The sequence below is a fragment of the Chroicocephalus ridibundus genome, chromosome 1, assembly GCF_963924245.1.
Source record: "Chroicocephalus ridibundus chromosome 1, bChrRid1.1, whole genome shotgun sequence".
Taxonomy (NCBI): domain Eukaryota; kingdom Metazoa; phylum Chordata; class Aves; order Charadriiformes; family Laridae; genus Chroicocephalus; species Chroicocephalus ridibundus.
Window position 1 is genome coordinate 136490841 of NC_086284.1, and position 17549 is coordinate 136508389.

The 17549-nt window shown below is 36.7% G+C and overlaps 1 protein-coding gene across 1 annotated transcript in view; it reads right to left on the reverse strand.

The window, feature by feature from the left end:
- SMC1B (structural maintenance of chromosomes 1B) overlaps positions 1-17549 on the reverse strand; it is a 37253-nt gene that overhangs the window by 18577 nt on the left and 1127 nt on the right. Inside the window, exons 2-14 of the mRNA XM_063322596.1 lie at positions 16587-16775; positions 15926-16038; positions 14569-14772; positions 13962-14200; positions 13195-13453; positions 12164-12304; positions 9828-9910; positions 8590-8797; positions 5529-5714; positions 3002-3181; positions 1839-1985; positions 1085-1222; positions 478-594 (exon numbers count right to left, since the gene is read on the reverse strand). Of these exons, the coding sequence (XP_063178666.1) occupies positions 478-594; positions 1085-1222; positions 1839-1985; positions 3002-3181; positions 5529-5714; positions 8590-8797; positions 9828-9910; positions 12164-12304; positions 13195-13453; positions 13962-14200; positions 14569-14772; positions 15926-16038; positions 16587-16775 (2204 nt within the window). The remainder of the gene's footprint in view (positions 1-477; positions 595-1084; positions 1223-1838; positions 1986-3001; positions 3182-5528; positions 5715-8589; positions 8798-9827; positions 9911-12163; positions 12305-13194; positions 13454-13961; positions 14201-14568; positions 14773-15925; positions 16039-16586; positions 16776-17549) is intronic.

The window sequence follows — 17549 nt, forward strand, 5'->3', positions numbered from 1 at the left end:
AAGCTGCAAACTTTAATGGACTGTCCCTGCTCAAAACTAAAAAATAGGAAATCATATTTATTAGGGGAGCAGGAAAAGGTGTGGGAAAACCAACCCATCTTCTTCAAACTCAAAAATTTTCTCCTACACCAAATGAAATTACAGTGTAAATATTAAGCAAAGCTTCATCTAATATTCAAGAAGTAGATGCATCTGGTTGGTTGGGTTGGTGCTTGGCACATAGAATTCACAGAATTTTAAGGAAATTGATTTGCGAAGCTATGATACATATATTCAAGTGCATTTCTGTTTCCCAGTTACCTTGGTAAGAAAAGTAGAGAATATGGGAAGAGTGTTGGAGTAACTTATAACCCTTGTTGACAAAGTAGTTTACAAAGTTAGAAGTGGTCCAAGTTCTAAAAATTAGCAGGAACAGAAAGAAATTTCTGTAGTACCACAGCATAACCTGTTATATATGACTACGACAGAAGGCATTACCTCATTAATTTTTTTCTGAAATTCTTCCATTTTTTCTTTTCTTTTTGCTATTCCTTCATTCAGCATATCATGCTGAGACTCAATATTTACCAGTTCACTTTCCAGTTTTGATTTTTCCTAGATAGAAAGGAAAAAGACGGCAATTTTTCTTAATAGGATGGTCAACTTTCTACAAATTGAGAGACAGTTCTGTTCCAGATTAACTGTATTTTTTCTGGTTAACATTAAGTGTTTTCTTCTCAAATGCCACTTACCCGCTATTATTACTAATTTGCATGCAATGATTACAGTTTTAATGAGTAGAAAAGTAAATTACATTATAAGTATCATTTAACGTGCATTTTGACTTACAGACTTCTGAAGGTTACTAAATGATAAACCACGCTTACCAGAAATTCAAATTTAAAAACTAAATAGGAAAAGCCTCATGTAAGTTAATTTCTATATATCTTATCAATTCATGAGTCATAACTGCTGTCTGTAAAACTTAAACTGAATTTAAAAAACCCCACTATATAAGGAATTAGTATTTACTTCACTGGTAATTACAGCTTAGGTAAAAAAATACAGTTTTCAACATAAAAATAATAAAGGCTTAGAACTATACCATGTAGAGATTAGCGAGATGTTTCTTTTTAATAAGCTCTAATTCACTCTGTGAATATTTAAGTCGTGTCTGAGTCCCATGGCACTGAGTATGCAACTGCTTCAAATCAGTCTCCTTACGTTTGATCTTCATTAAGTCCTAGAAAAATATTAGGATGGGAGAAAAAGGATTTTAAAAAAAAAAAGGTGACTTATTTGGAAATCACTAATTTTTCAGATTCATGCACTACATAAAGCTAGCTTCACTGACACAGGCCCCATTTATGGTAAATGTGGATAGCACTGGTCATATTCAATAGTCTTTTTGTAACAGATTTATAAGCACACGCTTGCAAATTCCTGAGTTCCTACTCTATCGCTCCTCCAAACTAACTGGAGGTAATGACAAAGCGTTTTACACTGACAAGCTTTGATCCGTGCACGTATTTTCACGCTGACAAAACGTATCATCTTTTTCACTACAAATCTTCAGGTACTTTGAACAACAGCTCTTTTTCCTTGAAGGAACTTTTATCAACAATATTGTCCTGGCTTTCTGTCTCTGTGATGTATGAATCAACCAACCAGTTTAGGACAGAGACTCACGGTGATTATTATTAACTAGAAGAGGATAAACAGCTTTTATGTCCTATCTTCATCCTCTAGAAGTTTTAAAAAACCACCTTTTCAGAAAATCATCTCCCCATAGCTGAATTAAATTAGATACAACTTCTCCTTTATACCTTTTGCAGTTAAGTGCTTTTTAAGAGACCTACCTTTAACTCATGAATCAAGCTATCTCTCCTTTCTTTCATTTTATTAATTTCTTTGTCATCCCAACATCTAGCCTTAAATCTTAAATCACTTGATCCTCCAGAAATCACTCCAGATTTCAAAAATAAAGTTCCATCAAGAGCCACTGTCTGGAAGAAAAAAAGTAAATTAAAAACAAATAAATAAATCTGAACACAAAGCAGCCAAAATATCCCATGAACTACTACAGCAAGATACAGTAGTTAAACGAGTGACAATCATATTTGAGTTAGACTCCAGTTTGTCTTCCCCTGTTCCAAACCTGCTACAATGAGATACACGAAGCCACAAAAAATGTCTATTGTTTCTTGGCACTAGTCACATTTTGGTACTATTGCAAATGATCAGAAGAGGAAATGAAATTGTACAATTTCCTTGCATTTAGGAAATTACTATGAGACATTTGTGTACACACTGGCTTGGTAGGTTGCATCTGGCTCGGTAGAGCAAACCAAGCAGTGTGATAACGGAGTGAAGGAAAACAGCTTGTTTGCAAACAGAAAGAGTAAATTTTAGTAAAGGATGTGGGTGTTTTTGTGACTTAACTGGATTCCAAGTAAACACGATTTCATACTCACTTTCAAATTAAGGTTGCTTTAATCAAGATCTTAAACGGTTTACTAAGTGCATAAAAGGGCACTACAGACTGTGACAGCAACAGAGATATGGATAAGAAGAGACAGAGCAGCTTCCAGTACTCAACACAGTCTACATCTACAACTAAGAGATTCTGTCAGATATTTAAAAGATTTTTTGAAAGTAATTCTTCGCAGAAAAGCCAGCAAGGTAAAGTTTGTAATTTTACATCAGTCAGTTTTAAGAACAGGATTATCCTTCCTTTCTCTTCCTCCTCTTCATCAACAGGACCATACCAAGAAACATATTTGGACACTAACCATCCTCCAATTTGCCTCCTTTTCCTAGGAAATCACTTAAACCATACAGTGGAAAATACAACCATGTGAAACATCTGGGGGTTTATCTGTGTGGGAATAGACTAAACAGCGTAGTGTTCTTCTGTGTTTATCTCCAATACTTTGTAGTATGTTTATAGAAGAATTATGTAAATGGCATCGAATGCATAACTGCAAATGAAAAACATATGCAACAAAATTAATCTTCTTACTTTCAACCTCACTGGTCCATCAAATGCTATTTGTTTTGCTTCTTTAACTGTTTCACAGACTAAGCTATTCCCACTCACAAACTGAATGACTTTTTTCAGTGGAGCAAATGGAGTTTGTACAACGTCCACCATCATTTTAGCTCCTTTTATCTCTCTTAACTTTTCGTTGATTGGTTTCACCTGTAAAGCAAATAAGCGGTGTTGAGAATCCATGTTGTAATAGCAAAGGATGTCCAAATCTGTCTGGGGACAGGACGTACAAATCAACGGAACAGGGGTCTCAGTCACTGCAAGACCAGAAACAGATCTCATTTTCATAGTCTGTATATACTATAGTCCTTAAATCTGTACACCTACTCACTGTGCATGAAATACAAATACACTAACGCATGGGGGAATAAACAAGATGACTTAAAGATCTGTGTGCAGTTGCAGGGCTACAATCTCCTTGGGATCATGGAGACATGGTGGGATGGTTCCCACAACTGGAGTGCTGCAGCAGAGGGACAGAGGCTCTTCAAGAAAGACAGGCTGGGAAGATGAGGAGGTGGAGTTGCCCTATGTGTGAGAGAACAGCTGGAATGCACAGAGCTCTGCCTGGAGAAGGATGATGAGGCCATTGAGAGCTCCTGGGTAAGGACTGAAGAAAGAACAGGTGAATGCAACATTGTAGCGGGAGTCCCCCACAGGCCCCCTGACCAGGAGGAACAAGTGGATGAGGCCTTCTACAGACAGCTACAAGCAGCACCACATTCACAGGTCCCGGTCCTCATGACAGACTTGAACCATCCCGATATCTGCTACAGGGGCAACGCAGTGGAGTATAAACAATCCAGGTGGTTCCTGGAAAGCATCGACGACAACTTCCTCACCCAAGTGATAGAGAAGCCAATGAGAAGAGGTGCTCTGCTAGACCTCCTACTCACCATCAAGGAGAAGCTTGCTGGGGATGGTAAGGTCAATAGCAGCCCTGGCTGCAGTGAGCATGAGATAGGAGAGTTCAGGATCCTGAGAGGAGGGAGCAGGGCAAAAGGCAAGCTTGCAACCCTGGACTTCAGGAGAACAGACTTCGGCCTCTTCAAACATCTGCTTCATAGAGTCCCATGGGATAAGGCCCCAGAACAAAGAGGGGGCCAAGAATGCTGGTTAATATTCAAGGACCACCTTCTCTGACCTTAAGAGCTATGATCCCAATGAGCAGGAAGTCAGGCAAAAATGCCAGGAGGCTTGCATGGATAAAAGAAAAGGAGCTCCTGGCAAAACTCAAACACAAAAAGGAAGTATACATATGGTGGAAGCAGGGACAGGTAACCTGGGAGTAATACAGAGGCACAGTCCAAGCACAACAATATGCAGTTAGGAAAGCCAAAGCCCAATTGGAATTGAATCTGGCAAGGGATGGCGAAGAAATGGCTTCTGTACTATAAAGGTGATAAAAGGAAGGCTAAGGAAAACATGGGCCTGCTGCTGAATGAGCCGGGGGACCTGCCAACACTGGATATGGAAGAGACTGAGGTACCAAATTCCTTCTTCACTTCTGTCTTTACTAGCAAGACTGGCCTGCAGGAATCCCAGGTTCCAGAGACCAGGGGAAAGTCTGGAACAAGGAAGACATCCCCTTGATGGAAGGGGATCAGGTCTGGGAATGCTCCAGCAAACTGGCCATATATAAATGCATGGGCCCTGATGTGATGCAACCACCAGTGCCGAAGGAGCTGGCTGATGTCATTGCAAGGCCACTCTCAATAATCTCTAAATGATCACAGCAACCAAAAGAGGTGCCTAAGGACTGGAGAAAAACAAGCGTCACTCCTGTGTTCAAAAGGGGACAATAAAGAGGATCCAGGGAACTACCGGACTGTCAGCCTCACCCTGACGTCTAGAAAAGTGATGGAGCAACTAATCCTAGAAACTATTTCCAGGTACATGAACAACAAGAAAGTCTTGGAGCATGGATTCACCAAGTTGGTCATGTTTGACCAACCTGATAGCCTTCTACAATGAAATACTGGCCTGTTAGACAAGGGGAGAGCAGTGGATACTGTCTATCTAGACTTCAGGAAGTCTTTCAACACTGTTTCTCATAAGGGTCCTCATAGAGAAGCTGATGAAATATCGGTTAGATGAACAGACAGTCAGATAGAATGAAAACTGGGTGAACAGACAGGCCCACAGGGTGGTGACTGGTGGCACAAAGCCCAGCTGGAGGCCAGTAACTAGCCATGTCAACACTGGGACCAACCCTGTTTAACATCTTCCTTAATTATCTGGATGATGGGGCAGAGTGTACCCTCAGCAAGTTTGCTGATGACACCAAACTGGGAGGAATGGCTGATATGCCAGATAGTCAAGCTGCCATCCAGAAGGACCTGGGCAGACTGGAGAAGTGGGCTGACAGGAACCCCATGAAGTTTACCTCGTAAGTGCTTTGCCTTAACACTTAAGCCTATTTTAGTTAAGCTTAAACGAGCCAAGATTTATAAGTGTATTAACTTGCTGATGACAAAAAAAAGAAAAATGTACTTACATCAAGGTAATCCAAAGCAAGAAAAGTTTCAGGTTCAGCTCTTTCTTGTTTTAGGAACTGAATGCAATCTCTTGCTGTTTTTTCAGTGGCAACAACAATAGCAGTCATGTATTTGCTGAATACCTTGGTAACAGCAAGCTGGTATTTTTTATGAATAGGATGACATAAGTCGAGCAGCCTTCCAAACTGAAGATAGAAATATAGAGAAATAGTAATATGTTATTTAGATATCAAATAATATTACTGCATACAAGATACTAAAGGAGTAAGAGGAGAATGTGTTACCTATCTACCATCTGCACTCTCTTACAATGTCTGCATATCAGAAAAAAAACTGTATCAGAAAACATACAAAAAAAAGACATCTCAAAAAAAACTGTAGCAGTCATCAATCCAAACAGCAAAGCATGCCATCAAAATCTGAAGGGATTTAATTTTGTCCCTGAGGTTACAGTTACGTATCTCAATGTTTTACTCACATTCTCTAGCATACACTTCTAGAAGTATGAAAACAGCCATGTTAGTTAAGCATCTTTTTTGGAAAGAAAGAATCTAACCCACAATAAGATCTCTGAATGGCAATAAGGTCTTAAATAAATAGAACTGTAAGCTGGAAAATGGTAGCAAGCGAGACAGTATTCCAGTTTCAACACAAAAAGGAAGTATCTGCCTACTTTAGTAGCATGAAAAGAAGGAAAACTGGTCTTCTTGTACTGCATAGTCCAAATAATCAAGCCTGTTTTGCCATATATTGAAATAACACCTCCACAGATAAAACTAATCAGTTCTTTGCTGTACATGCTCCCTAAAGATACTTTTGTTCCATTTCTGTAATTGTAGGTAAAAATGACCTTTCCCTGAATGATTAAAGCTACTAATGCACTTTCTGAACATTAGAACCTGTACATTTATGCAAGATCAATTTTTCTGCTTGTTGACATACAGCTACTGGTCTCCTCTTGCATATCTACAGTTTTAGCCTTCTCAAATTTAAACAAATGAGAACAGGAAGACAAGTGGTAAGAGTTGTATATGACAGGTCATCAGCAGTATTCTCTCATGAATGATGTAACTGAGATAATTACCGGTAGATCAAATCACAGCCTACTATGACCTACTTTCCTTCCTTTCTCTTGACAAATGTTCTCCCATTTCTGAAAAACAGCAGAAGCAAGGCTAACACCCAACACCAAGGTCTTTATTTAGTTCCCTGGTTTTCTTACACAGTGTCACCTACTTAATGATTCTATCTGCAGCTCAGACACATAATGTTTCAGACACGCAAAACTATACAGAGGATCTATATACATTCAGTTCAGACACACGCATTTAAGTCCAGATGGAATGCCAAATTTCAGTGAAAACAAATATTGAAAGCCCAACTGAATCTATAACAATAGTAATCTTGCCAATTAAAACTACCAGTATAGGAATGTAATTTTGAAAATTATTGTAAAAACTGTAATCAGCTGCAAAATGTACTTTGTTGCAAATCCATGAAAATGCACGCGTCACTCATACAGCAGCAATCACATTGCTGCATGGCTATTCCAGTAACTGGAATGTTCACGAACTATTACAAGAATGTTTTAACAGAAGAACAGAAGCTTTAAAATGGATATAAGAACTGAACACTTAGAAACAGTATGCCATTTTTTGCCTATGAAATCAAGAGGACAGGCACCAAGGTTTCCTCCAGTTCAGCCTGAGTACTTTGCGGACTACCAGAAGATGAAATGCGTCATGACCCTTCCATCCTGAGACTTTAACTTGGATTGCATTCAGTAATCTGGAACTAGTACACCAGAGCGTAAGGAGACGCTCAGAAGCAACTCTGATGCCTCACATGCTGGTGTTGAAGCAGATATCATTAAGACTCTCTGTGATAGGATAATCTATGTAATCAATTTGACTTATCTAGTTTTTATTTGTTAGAAGCCATCACATCTGTATGTACTCTTAAACTTGCAGCTCCTGAAGGAAAATGACAGAGAACGTTCTGAACTTCATCCCTCCCCTAAGCCAGCAAGGTATCGCCAGTCTGATTCAGTTCTTTTCAAATAGGGATACAATGCAAAGTGTGAGCAAAAAGAGATATACCAAACATGTTTTTGATTTTTTGGAACGCCTTGTTAACATGGATAAAAAAATTCTGAAGAACAGCTGAAAAACAAGTTTCTTAATCTCTTGAGAAAACAATAGGATTAGACTTCCATGATTCTGAGGAGGTTCTGCAAAACATGAAGCAGCAAAGAAAAAGAACAATTGAAAACATTTTTTTTTTTTTAAAAATGTTCTTATGGCAGTACACAGAAGCAGAGATATATCATCTTCTAACCATTTAAAAAAAAAAAAAAAAAAAAAAAAAGAAGATTCCCAGCTTGTACAGCTCAACTGACTGTATATATCAAAGAGGACTGCTTTTACTGAGACATCCTCAGGGACCAACTATTCAATTGATTAGATTTATCAAAAAGTTTTTATTTGGAATGACTTCCAACCTTGAAGTAAACATGTTTAAGTAAATATGCCTCAGAAACCAACCAATGTCTGCTGACAATTCAGAATCAATACACAGAACACTTAATGGCATTATTGAAGAGTACTTTAAGTACTGATAAACAAAGACAGACCACTTGGTAACATAAAAAATGTCATGCATCTAAGAAAAATTGTTCTTTGGAAGAAGTATTCATTCTGGAACAAATGGTCTCACAGTTGAACTTCCCTTCACTTGTTTAAAATAAGTAAGTAAAAAATATGTTTGAGGACAGAAGAAAACAAAACCAAAAAGACAAAGTAAATAAATCAAAACACCACAAAATCAAACAAGATCAAAATTATTCTTTCATGTAAGCAGTAATCTATTTGTGAAAAAATAATGATAGCATATGCTACTATTCCTTCAGTAATACTATTTCACTAAGTACACTCAAGCAAGCATACAATTCAAAATAATATTCAAGACAGTCCAATTTACTCTAGTTGCTTACTCAGTCTAAGACAGAACTCTTAAATCTTAATTCTAAAATAAGGCATTTAAATGAGGCCATTCAATTACCACAGAATCTGGATATAGTCTTTTGAGACTTTCCAGTATCTCTGCTCTCATTTGCTGACGCCTTCCTTCATGGTAATCAATTTTGGCATTCTGAAGTTCAGCAACTATTTTGTTCAATTCTTCATTCACTTCAGCTATTCGTATTGTTGAATTTTCAATTTCCTTAGTTAGCACTTCCTCTTGCTGTTTTTTCTCTGCTAAAGACTCTCTTTGAATGGAAGCAAAAATAGGAGAGCGATTTACTATTTCATTTATACAAGCTTTTAGCTTATAAAATTAGTCATTCTGTGGTCACAGACCATGATAATCATTAAAGATTTTATGTATCTATGAGAAGATACTTATTATACATGTTGCATTCTATAGTCTAAGCTATTTTTAAGGTTTCAAAATTGAGTTCAAGTGAGAGATTTTACCTGTGCAATATGCAACCATACTGTTTTATCCTCCATCAGGAGAAGGTCTGATATTGTAAACCTAAGAAGGACTGAGAATTCTTATGTAAAATTACAACTCGCCTTATGCACTTCCAGAGTCACTAAGGCTCTACCACACTCTACTACAACTACTTAATTAAAATAACTTTGCATCACACCAATCACAGTGGGTCTGCTGCTCCCTGTCTGTGGCAGAAATTTATTCAGTACACAGACAGCATTAAGCCAAAGCACGCGTTACAGATGCGTAGAAAAGATACAGACACAGAAAACAGAGGTTGAGAAAAAAAATCTGGAGATCACCAACTCCGACCTCCTGCACAAAACACCGGCAAACATCACAGTTATTTCAGGTTGCTCAATGAAAGGCTTATATACCTTATTGCACAAAGGGTAAAAATCAGGTAGAAAACAAGACTCAGGAAGCAAGAACTGAACTGTGCTCCTAATACTCAATGTAAATATTAATTGCTTCCTAGAGCTGCACAACTACAGTACTGCCTTGCTCTCTCACCCAGAATTTGTACACTAATAGATCCATACCCTACCTGTAGTAACAATTTGCACACCTACAAGAAATCAGAAGCAATTATGACATTGGTTTCAAACAAAATGTGGATGAGTCATCATATTTCCTACTTTATTTTGACAGCTGAAGTAACTGAAATATTAATTAGAATTAGTATGAATTCTAATTCTTATTAAAGTTTGAAAAGAAAAATAATTAGAAACCTGCTACATTAATTTGAAAATACATAATACACAAGAAATATAATCAGGTTTTAATTTTTCTTAACATACGTGCATATCTTAACATATTCTTCCAACTTCTCTATCCGTTTTTTATGCTCTTCTATCCGTTCCACAGTCTGTTTTATGCTTTCCTATGCAATTGCAAATAGAACTTGTTAAAAACAAACCAGAGGAAAATGAGTTTTATAGCACGATACAAAGCTCTTAATTCAGAACAAGTACCAAGACAGATATTTTCTGCCTTGTTGATATTTCATGATGAAGTAATAGCATCTCTTTTTCAACAGTAGACACTGAATTGTACCATGAATAATAAAGGAAAATTATTTTATTAAGGCCGTTATTGGATTTTTCATGTTTGGCTACAGTTCAGAGAAAGCCTCTTCAGCATGAAGAATCATGTCACCATCAAATAAAACAACTTTAAACACAGTGTTAGTAAATTATAGGTGCTAAAAAATAACAATGTGCTTTTTTTGGCCCGAGATTAACAGAAGCTTTTTCCTAAGGACAGAGAAGTTGATGTAGAGGTTCTAACCTGACACAAAAGCACTGTACTAAAAAACAAACAGTGAAATAAGTATTTTCAATTACTCAAATTGAATAAAAATACATTAACTAAAGCAAATGAAAGACAAAATACAGTTGTTACCTACACATTTTATTAAACCTTAATTTTACTTCTGAACTGCTTGTGACCTTTTGACTAGCTCTAGGGATGGAGAGTCCGCAATCTCTTTGTACACCCACTTCAACGTTTGACAATCCTTGAGATGAAATAGCTTACCTAATAGCTATTTGGAATTTCCTGTGTCCTAAGTTGTGCCTGTTGTCTCCCATCCTATCACTCTGCACTTCTAGAAAGAGCACGGCTCTATCTTATTCATCCCCTCCCATTAGGTAACTGCAGACAGCGATAAGGTCTCCCCTTCACCTCTCCTTCTCCACACTGAACAGATCCAGTTCTCTCAGCCTCTCTTCGTAAGCCAGGTGCTCCAGCCCCAGCCAACTCATTGGCTATCTGCTGGACTCACTGCAGTATGGCAGTATCCTTTTTTATGTTTATCAGCCCAGAGCTAGACACAGCATGCCAGCTGCGGTCACAAACATGCTGAATTGCGAAGAGTGATCACCAAATGTCAGTAGTACAGGTAAGTAATGCCAACATTGAATGGTCAGACATGCATTTTATGAATTCCCAAGTATCCCTGTATTCCCTCTCAACAACACAATGGGACTTGCAGAGTTTTAGAAGCACAAGCAATAGAATTTATTTCACTTCTAGATACTAACTAGATTTTCCTGGTAACTAGGATTTCAAAAAGAAAAAGTAGTACTCTATCAAGAGCAAATGGATGTACCAAGTATTAACTTAGATATCATGGCAAGGATGGCTCTACATCCTCATATGCAATAGAATATAGGCTTTTCCATACAAGCAAGTTTATATGTACAAGAATGAGGTGTTAGGAACTCTAGAACTGGTAGTGTCTCGTCTGATGGATTTTTCAGTTTTCTCAACATAAAAAGTCCCCTCCAAACTTTGACTCCATAACTAAACGGTGAAGAAATGCATGCTGCCTTTCTAACTTCTTATTAGGTGACAAAACTGCAAGGTTAACATAGTTTGGGAAAAAAAAAAAACCACCTAATAGAGCAAGGTTTATAGAAAAAGACAGATCATCAGCTAAGCTTCACTCTCTTCTATCAGAAGCATAATGCCAGGCTGAACAACGAGTTGCGAAATAATTTTTCTAAAAAGAGAGCATCAGGCATGGTGACCAAGTCATAATGAAAAATGTAGGTATTTTATTATTACCTGTTTGGATCTGCAATGATAAAAGAAATCAGAAACAAAATGACAGCAATGATCTGTATTCACACCAAATACCCTGCCTATGAAGTGCAATAGAACAGCAGACACCAAGGAGATTTTTCCAACTGCAACACACTAATACACACAACTGACCTGAAAACCATCTCAGCAAAAAGGTAGCTGTGATCAAAATGAGCCCTGAAAGGGCGAATGTCATACAGATAGACAACAGTGGTAAGACATCTCAGAAAGAAACACTACACTTATAAAAACAGGAACTGATTAAAGTTCAGCACACTTTCTGAGTAACCATAAAATATTAGAGGCAAAGCTTTCAAAACCAAATCTTCAGTGTGGGCCCACGCAACCACTATCTGAACAAATTTAGAAGCCATTTTGCTCAATGTGTTGCAATATGAAAACTGAACTAACACTTGCAATGTATCTCCTTTGCTGATGATTTGTTTATGTCAAAGCACTAAACACATTTATATAGACATTTATACCAGAGGGAGGGGTAGAGAAACATTTTTCTCCTTAAAAGACAATTCTAGCTTCATACAAATACCTCAACTTCTTTTTTCTTCCTCCAATTAAGTTTCAGCCTTTCTTGATCCGCTTTGTCTTCCCAACGAAGTTTTTCTAGCTGCTGGGTTAGTGTAGCTACTTTCTTTCTTGCTATTTCCTTTAGCTCTTTATAGCGCTCCAACTGGACAAATAGCATAAAAAAAAAATAATTACTCCATCCACTGAATGTGGGAAGACTCATGTTGTTACAGCCTCAATTAGTAATTGCTACTTCATCATAATTAAGATTATGAAAATCACCCAATTTTCCAGAACCCTTCTAGCTACTAACTGCATTATCAGAAGTTATATTTTACCAGAGGAAGATTCAACTGGAAGGTTACACTTAGTAGTTCTTGCCTACAGTCTTGTTTTAGACCTCTAATGACTTATTTGTCAGGGAAGTTCATAAAGTTTACAGTACTTCACAGTTAAGGTAACAGCAAGATTTTCCACAGCCCAAAATTAGTGCAAGTTTTGGTATTTAAAATTACAGCATTCTCATGTCTTTTTGGTTTTACAGCATTCTAAACAATCCTGCAAAGTTATGACTAACTGACCAAACGCTTCTGAAGTCCAGAGTAGGAAGATTCACAAACTAAAAGAAAAACCCTGCAACCTCTCCATGAATTGATCAGAAACTATTTTAAGGAAGAGAGAGGAGAAAAGCAGCTAACAGTTTTAAAAGTGTTTCTGGCTATATGGTTGCAATAATAGCTTCTTCAAATGTGAATTTACTGTAGAGCGATGCAGTCCTTTTCTTCTAAAACAATTTAAAATAGCTCACAAGTGAGCTACCTCAATTTTAGATTCTGACCCACAGTAGATGGTATGTATACCAGCAAGTCTTGTTTGCATTTTTGCTGTCTTCTTCTTTTTTCCTAATTGAAGACAGTATTTCTGTACCTCAGCTGACAACAGCAAAGAGATCATTAGAAATTCCAGGTTATTGGTAAAACAATGGTTTCTCCATCATCAGCGGGGATTTTTGGACTTTGCTAGTAAACAGTACTTCTTGGCTTCCCAATTCACCTGACTTTCTCTCAGCTCAATACGTGCTTCTCTCTGCAACATCTCCTCTTCAGTTTTCTTCTCAAATGTTCTCCATGCCTTCTCAATATCATTCAGTTCTATCTCTAGTTCTTTTATGTTCTGCTTTTCCTTATCACAGGATTTCTCTTTGTCCCGTAGTGATTTTTTAGACATTTCTACTTTCTTAATTTGGTAGGAAGTGTTTTCCTTTGCTTTTATATAGAGGGGTCTCTGCTGAATCAGTGATGCTTCCAGAGTCCTAAAAAAGAAAATCCCAAAAAAACAACCGCCAATAAACCAAACCCAAAACAAACAAAAAACCCACCCAACAAGCAACCACAAAACGCATCCAAAGCAACAAAACCACACCAAAAGAAAAAGAAAAAAAGAAAAGGAACAACCTCCTCCCAACCACACATGCAAGCAAATAATCAGCTGTTGCCTGCAAGGTTATATACCCACAGGTGATTCCCCCCTGCCTCCCCCCACTATCCACTGAAAATAGGAACATAAGAAGCGAAGCACAACCTTTTAAAAAATTTAATAGAAAACAGGTATTTATATAATGAAATTACTGACAACTTAGGCACGGTGGTGGAGGTGAAATCAATATCTATATATTAGTTTAGTAAACTGCTACAAACTGACTTCCATAGTGTTGAGGTTATCACCCAATTGCTTTAACAGGAAATGCATGCCTGCCAAGCAATTCCCAGTGCAGGCTATGCTTTAACTCAACTATCGGAGAATCTAATTGGAAAACCTACTTCATTTCTCTTTCCATGTGCTGTTGGTCTCTGTTCAGTACACCAAGCACTTTTTTCTTGGCTCTAAATTCATCTTCTGCTGTAGAAAGAGACTCTTTCTTGATACTAGCCTCCATATTCTTTTCATCCAAACTATTTTTCAATAAATTAATGTTTTTTTCATTGTGATAAAGCCGGAAAAGCTTCAGCTGTATCCTCTCTTCATCCAGATCCTTGAGAAGCATCTGGTAATGCTCTGCCTACCAACATTAAAATTTTATTTATGGTTTATAAAAAGGATTTTTAATCACTAGCGATCTAATTTCAAGTCCAAAGTGATGTAAGATGAGGTACCAGTAGCCATAATTCCAGTTATGTGCACTAATCATAAAACTTAAACATGTAAGTTAACAATTATAAAGGCAATTCTACTTTTGTTTATTTAGATTATATGTATTCCTCTATCTTTTCACATTATACTAAATTATTATATGTTATGCCATACTATGGCATACATACTAGGTGAAAAACAACAGAAGTTGGCTTGGGTTTTTTTTAAGAAAACCTGTATTTAAGTTCATAAAATATGCAAAAGATCTTAATATGCAAAGATGGAACTTTGAGTTACCTCCTCTTTCTCTAACCTTGCTTGTTTGCGTTCTGCTGCAACACTTTTTTTCTTGTTATAATTAAACTGAGCATCCTCTTCTGCTTGCTGCATTTTTTTCTTTTTTTGTTCATATTCTTCAGCATACTCCCATGAATTACTGATCTGTTCAAAAAGTTGAGTTCTCTCCTTCGGCTTCTTCAGTGCAATTGATTCTACCGTGCCCTAACACAAATTTGCCAAAAAAAAAATAAATAACACAGCACTGTAGATCATTACGTTGTCTAACGATTAATTTTTTCTCTAAGAGCATGTAGTACAGATTTACCTCCCTGATACAGATATGGTTAAGAGTTGGATGAAAATACTTTTAGATTCAAACCCAATGAAAAGCTTAGTACCAAAAGAATTATCACATAGCCACCTCACCTAATTAAATCACATCACTAAAAATTCCAGAATGTCAGATAAGGGCTATGAAAAACACCTTCAAAGTAAATCAACCTGCACAAATCAGTGAGCAGTATCTGAATGACAAATCTTGTTAGCCTCTTTAAAGGAACTAAAATTCATTTTCAATGAAAAATAAACTAACACTCCCCCCCCATATTATTTCAAAAGCAAAACAGCTGAAATCAGTGCACCAGAAGACTACATAAGTCCCAAAGTTAATGGGTGCACAGTTTTTGTCCATGTGTTAGCTGCTCAAATCTTCACTGATCTGAAGGAATTACCATTTTCAGTAAAGTGTAGGAAATAAGCTTTGTGATTTTATCCTACTTGTATAGTGGGTAAATGCCCTTATCGTAGAAATTATTATCACAATAAGAATCCACATATACAGTTTCTATAAGAGGGGAAAAAACAGTTCCTACTTGGGAATTTTCCTCAGCAACTGTGAGGAAGACAATCCTGTGGATTATACTCATCGTAAGTACCTGACATTTCAGACCTGTATCATTAAATACTTGTGACCTAATAACCCAGTAGGATTTTTGATCCCTCAATTTTAACAAAAAACCCTATACATTTTTATGGATCCTGACTAATAGGACTGTTTTAAGATGAAATTATCTTTTCAAACTTATCATACTCCTAGAATTTAATACACTAAACATTTATAAGTAGAGACTCACATTGTCTTATATACTCTGAATAACACAAGTACTCAATTTCTTCCAGATTAGCTGCTTTCTTACCAGTGCACTCACATACGCACAAACCCCATTACTTCCATTATGACCATGGCTGAGGTCAGGAAAAAACATATTGAAGTTAGCTAAGGGTGCCCTCTTTTCTGTCAAATACGTAACTGTGTATTCCCATGAAATAACCCCAGAGGCTTTTATTTTCCTTATGAAGTACCTTAAATGCTCACCTGAAAAATAAGACAGTTCCTAACTTTGACAAGTATGCCTATTTTTTCAAGCTCAGATACATAAGCAGATCGGCTGATCAATTTATCATTGAAAAAAAATTCAGTACAACTACCTAGAGCAGGAAATAAGAAAAAAAAAATTACTATAAAATGGCTAAAACACAAAATCCATAGGCAAAGAACAAAACTAGTGGAACAATTTAACTGAACAATTTCCTCAAAGAAGAAAATAGATTTCAATTCTTCCCTTAGTCATTTCAATAATTTCATTTTTCTGTATGAAAATTCTAGTTGCATACTTATAAAAGGTATTGACAGCTGCTTAAGTGCTCGTGCCTGCAGCAAGGTGTCAGACCCCATTTTATAGAGCCTACACCACCTACACATTCCAAGTGAAAATCTACAGATCACAGTACGAAGCAAAGAACATATATTAATCACTTGTTTAATTTTCAACTTTGCCCCAGTATGTTTTTTCAACTATAACACTTGGCTGTCAAAATGCTACTGAAGTACCATAAGAAGTATTGCAATACTCATGGGCTTAATCCGCCCAAATACAAAAGAATATTAGACACCTGGAATTCAAAGTGAATATTCTTGGTCTCCATTTTTACACATAAGACAACAGAACTTACATGCAACAGAGCCTAGTACCTACCACGGATAACTCTTGAAAATGTTTTTTCTTCCCCATCTTCTTCGCAATATACCATCTTCACACTAGCTGTAGAAGAAACTGGTTTTCCAACATGCGCTCCATGAATAAGTTCTCTAAAACTTTTAACTCGCAAATTAGATGCCTTTTCACACAACGCAAAACTAACAGCATCCATTATGTTAGATTTTCCTTCAAAAAATAAAAATTAAAAAAATTGCTTTGACATGGCAGAAATGAAAGTAGGCCCTTGATTAACAATTAACTAAAAAACATATGCATAAATGCAACAGTCTTTATTAATTCTATATTTCATTGAGGAAAAAGTATTGCACATAATAAAGAAACACATTTCTAAGATGTAACACACTGGCAGCAGATAATAAGCCTGTTTGTAATAAAAATCATCACAGAACTAATTTGTTCTTTGTTCAGCCTTGTTGAATAATTTTTTATATATATATATTGGTTTTTTAAACACAGGCATATCTAAAGGTCCCTACTTAAACTGAGCGAGCAACATCATAATCCTTACTTGGCAGTTTCCTTCATATAACGCAGTCAGTGAGGTTTGCTGCATAACCACTCTATCATATAACTAGAACTCCAGTGTTCTAAAGAACACAAGTATTATCCGAGATCCATTCATCACAGCAAAGTTCTCTGATCATACCCCTTAGACAAAAATTCTCTTCACTGAATCCTCTTTTTGCCTTTCCCCTTTAGTCCTGAGCATTTCTGTTGACAGCTCAATTAGTTTCTGCTTTCAACCTTGCTACTTTGGCAATATTTTGACTTATTCTACAAAATATCAGAAAAGAAAGAATACTAGGGGGTAAATAGATGAATAAAAAACTCAATTCAGACATTACACATTATTAACAATTTTTCTTCCTGGATTAATCTATAAAATGTGTTCAGATTTAACTGGAAGAGTACCTGGAAAACATATGCATAATTTTGAGA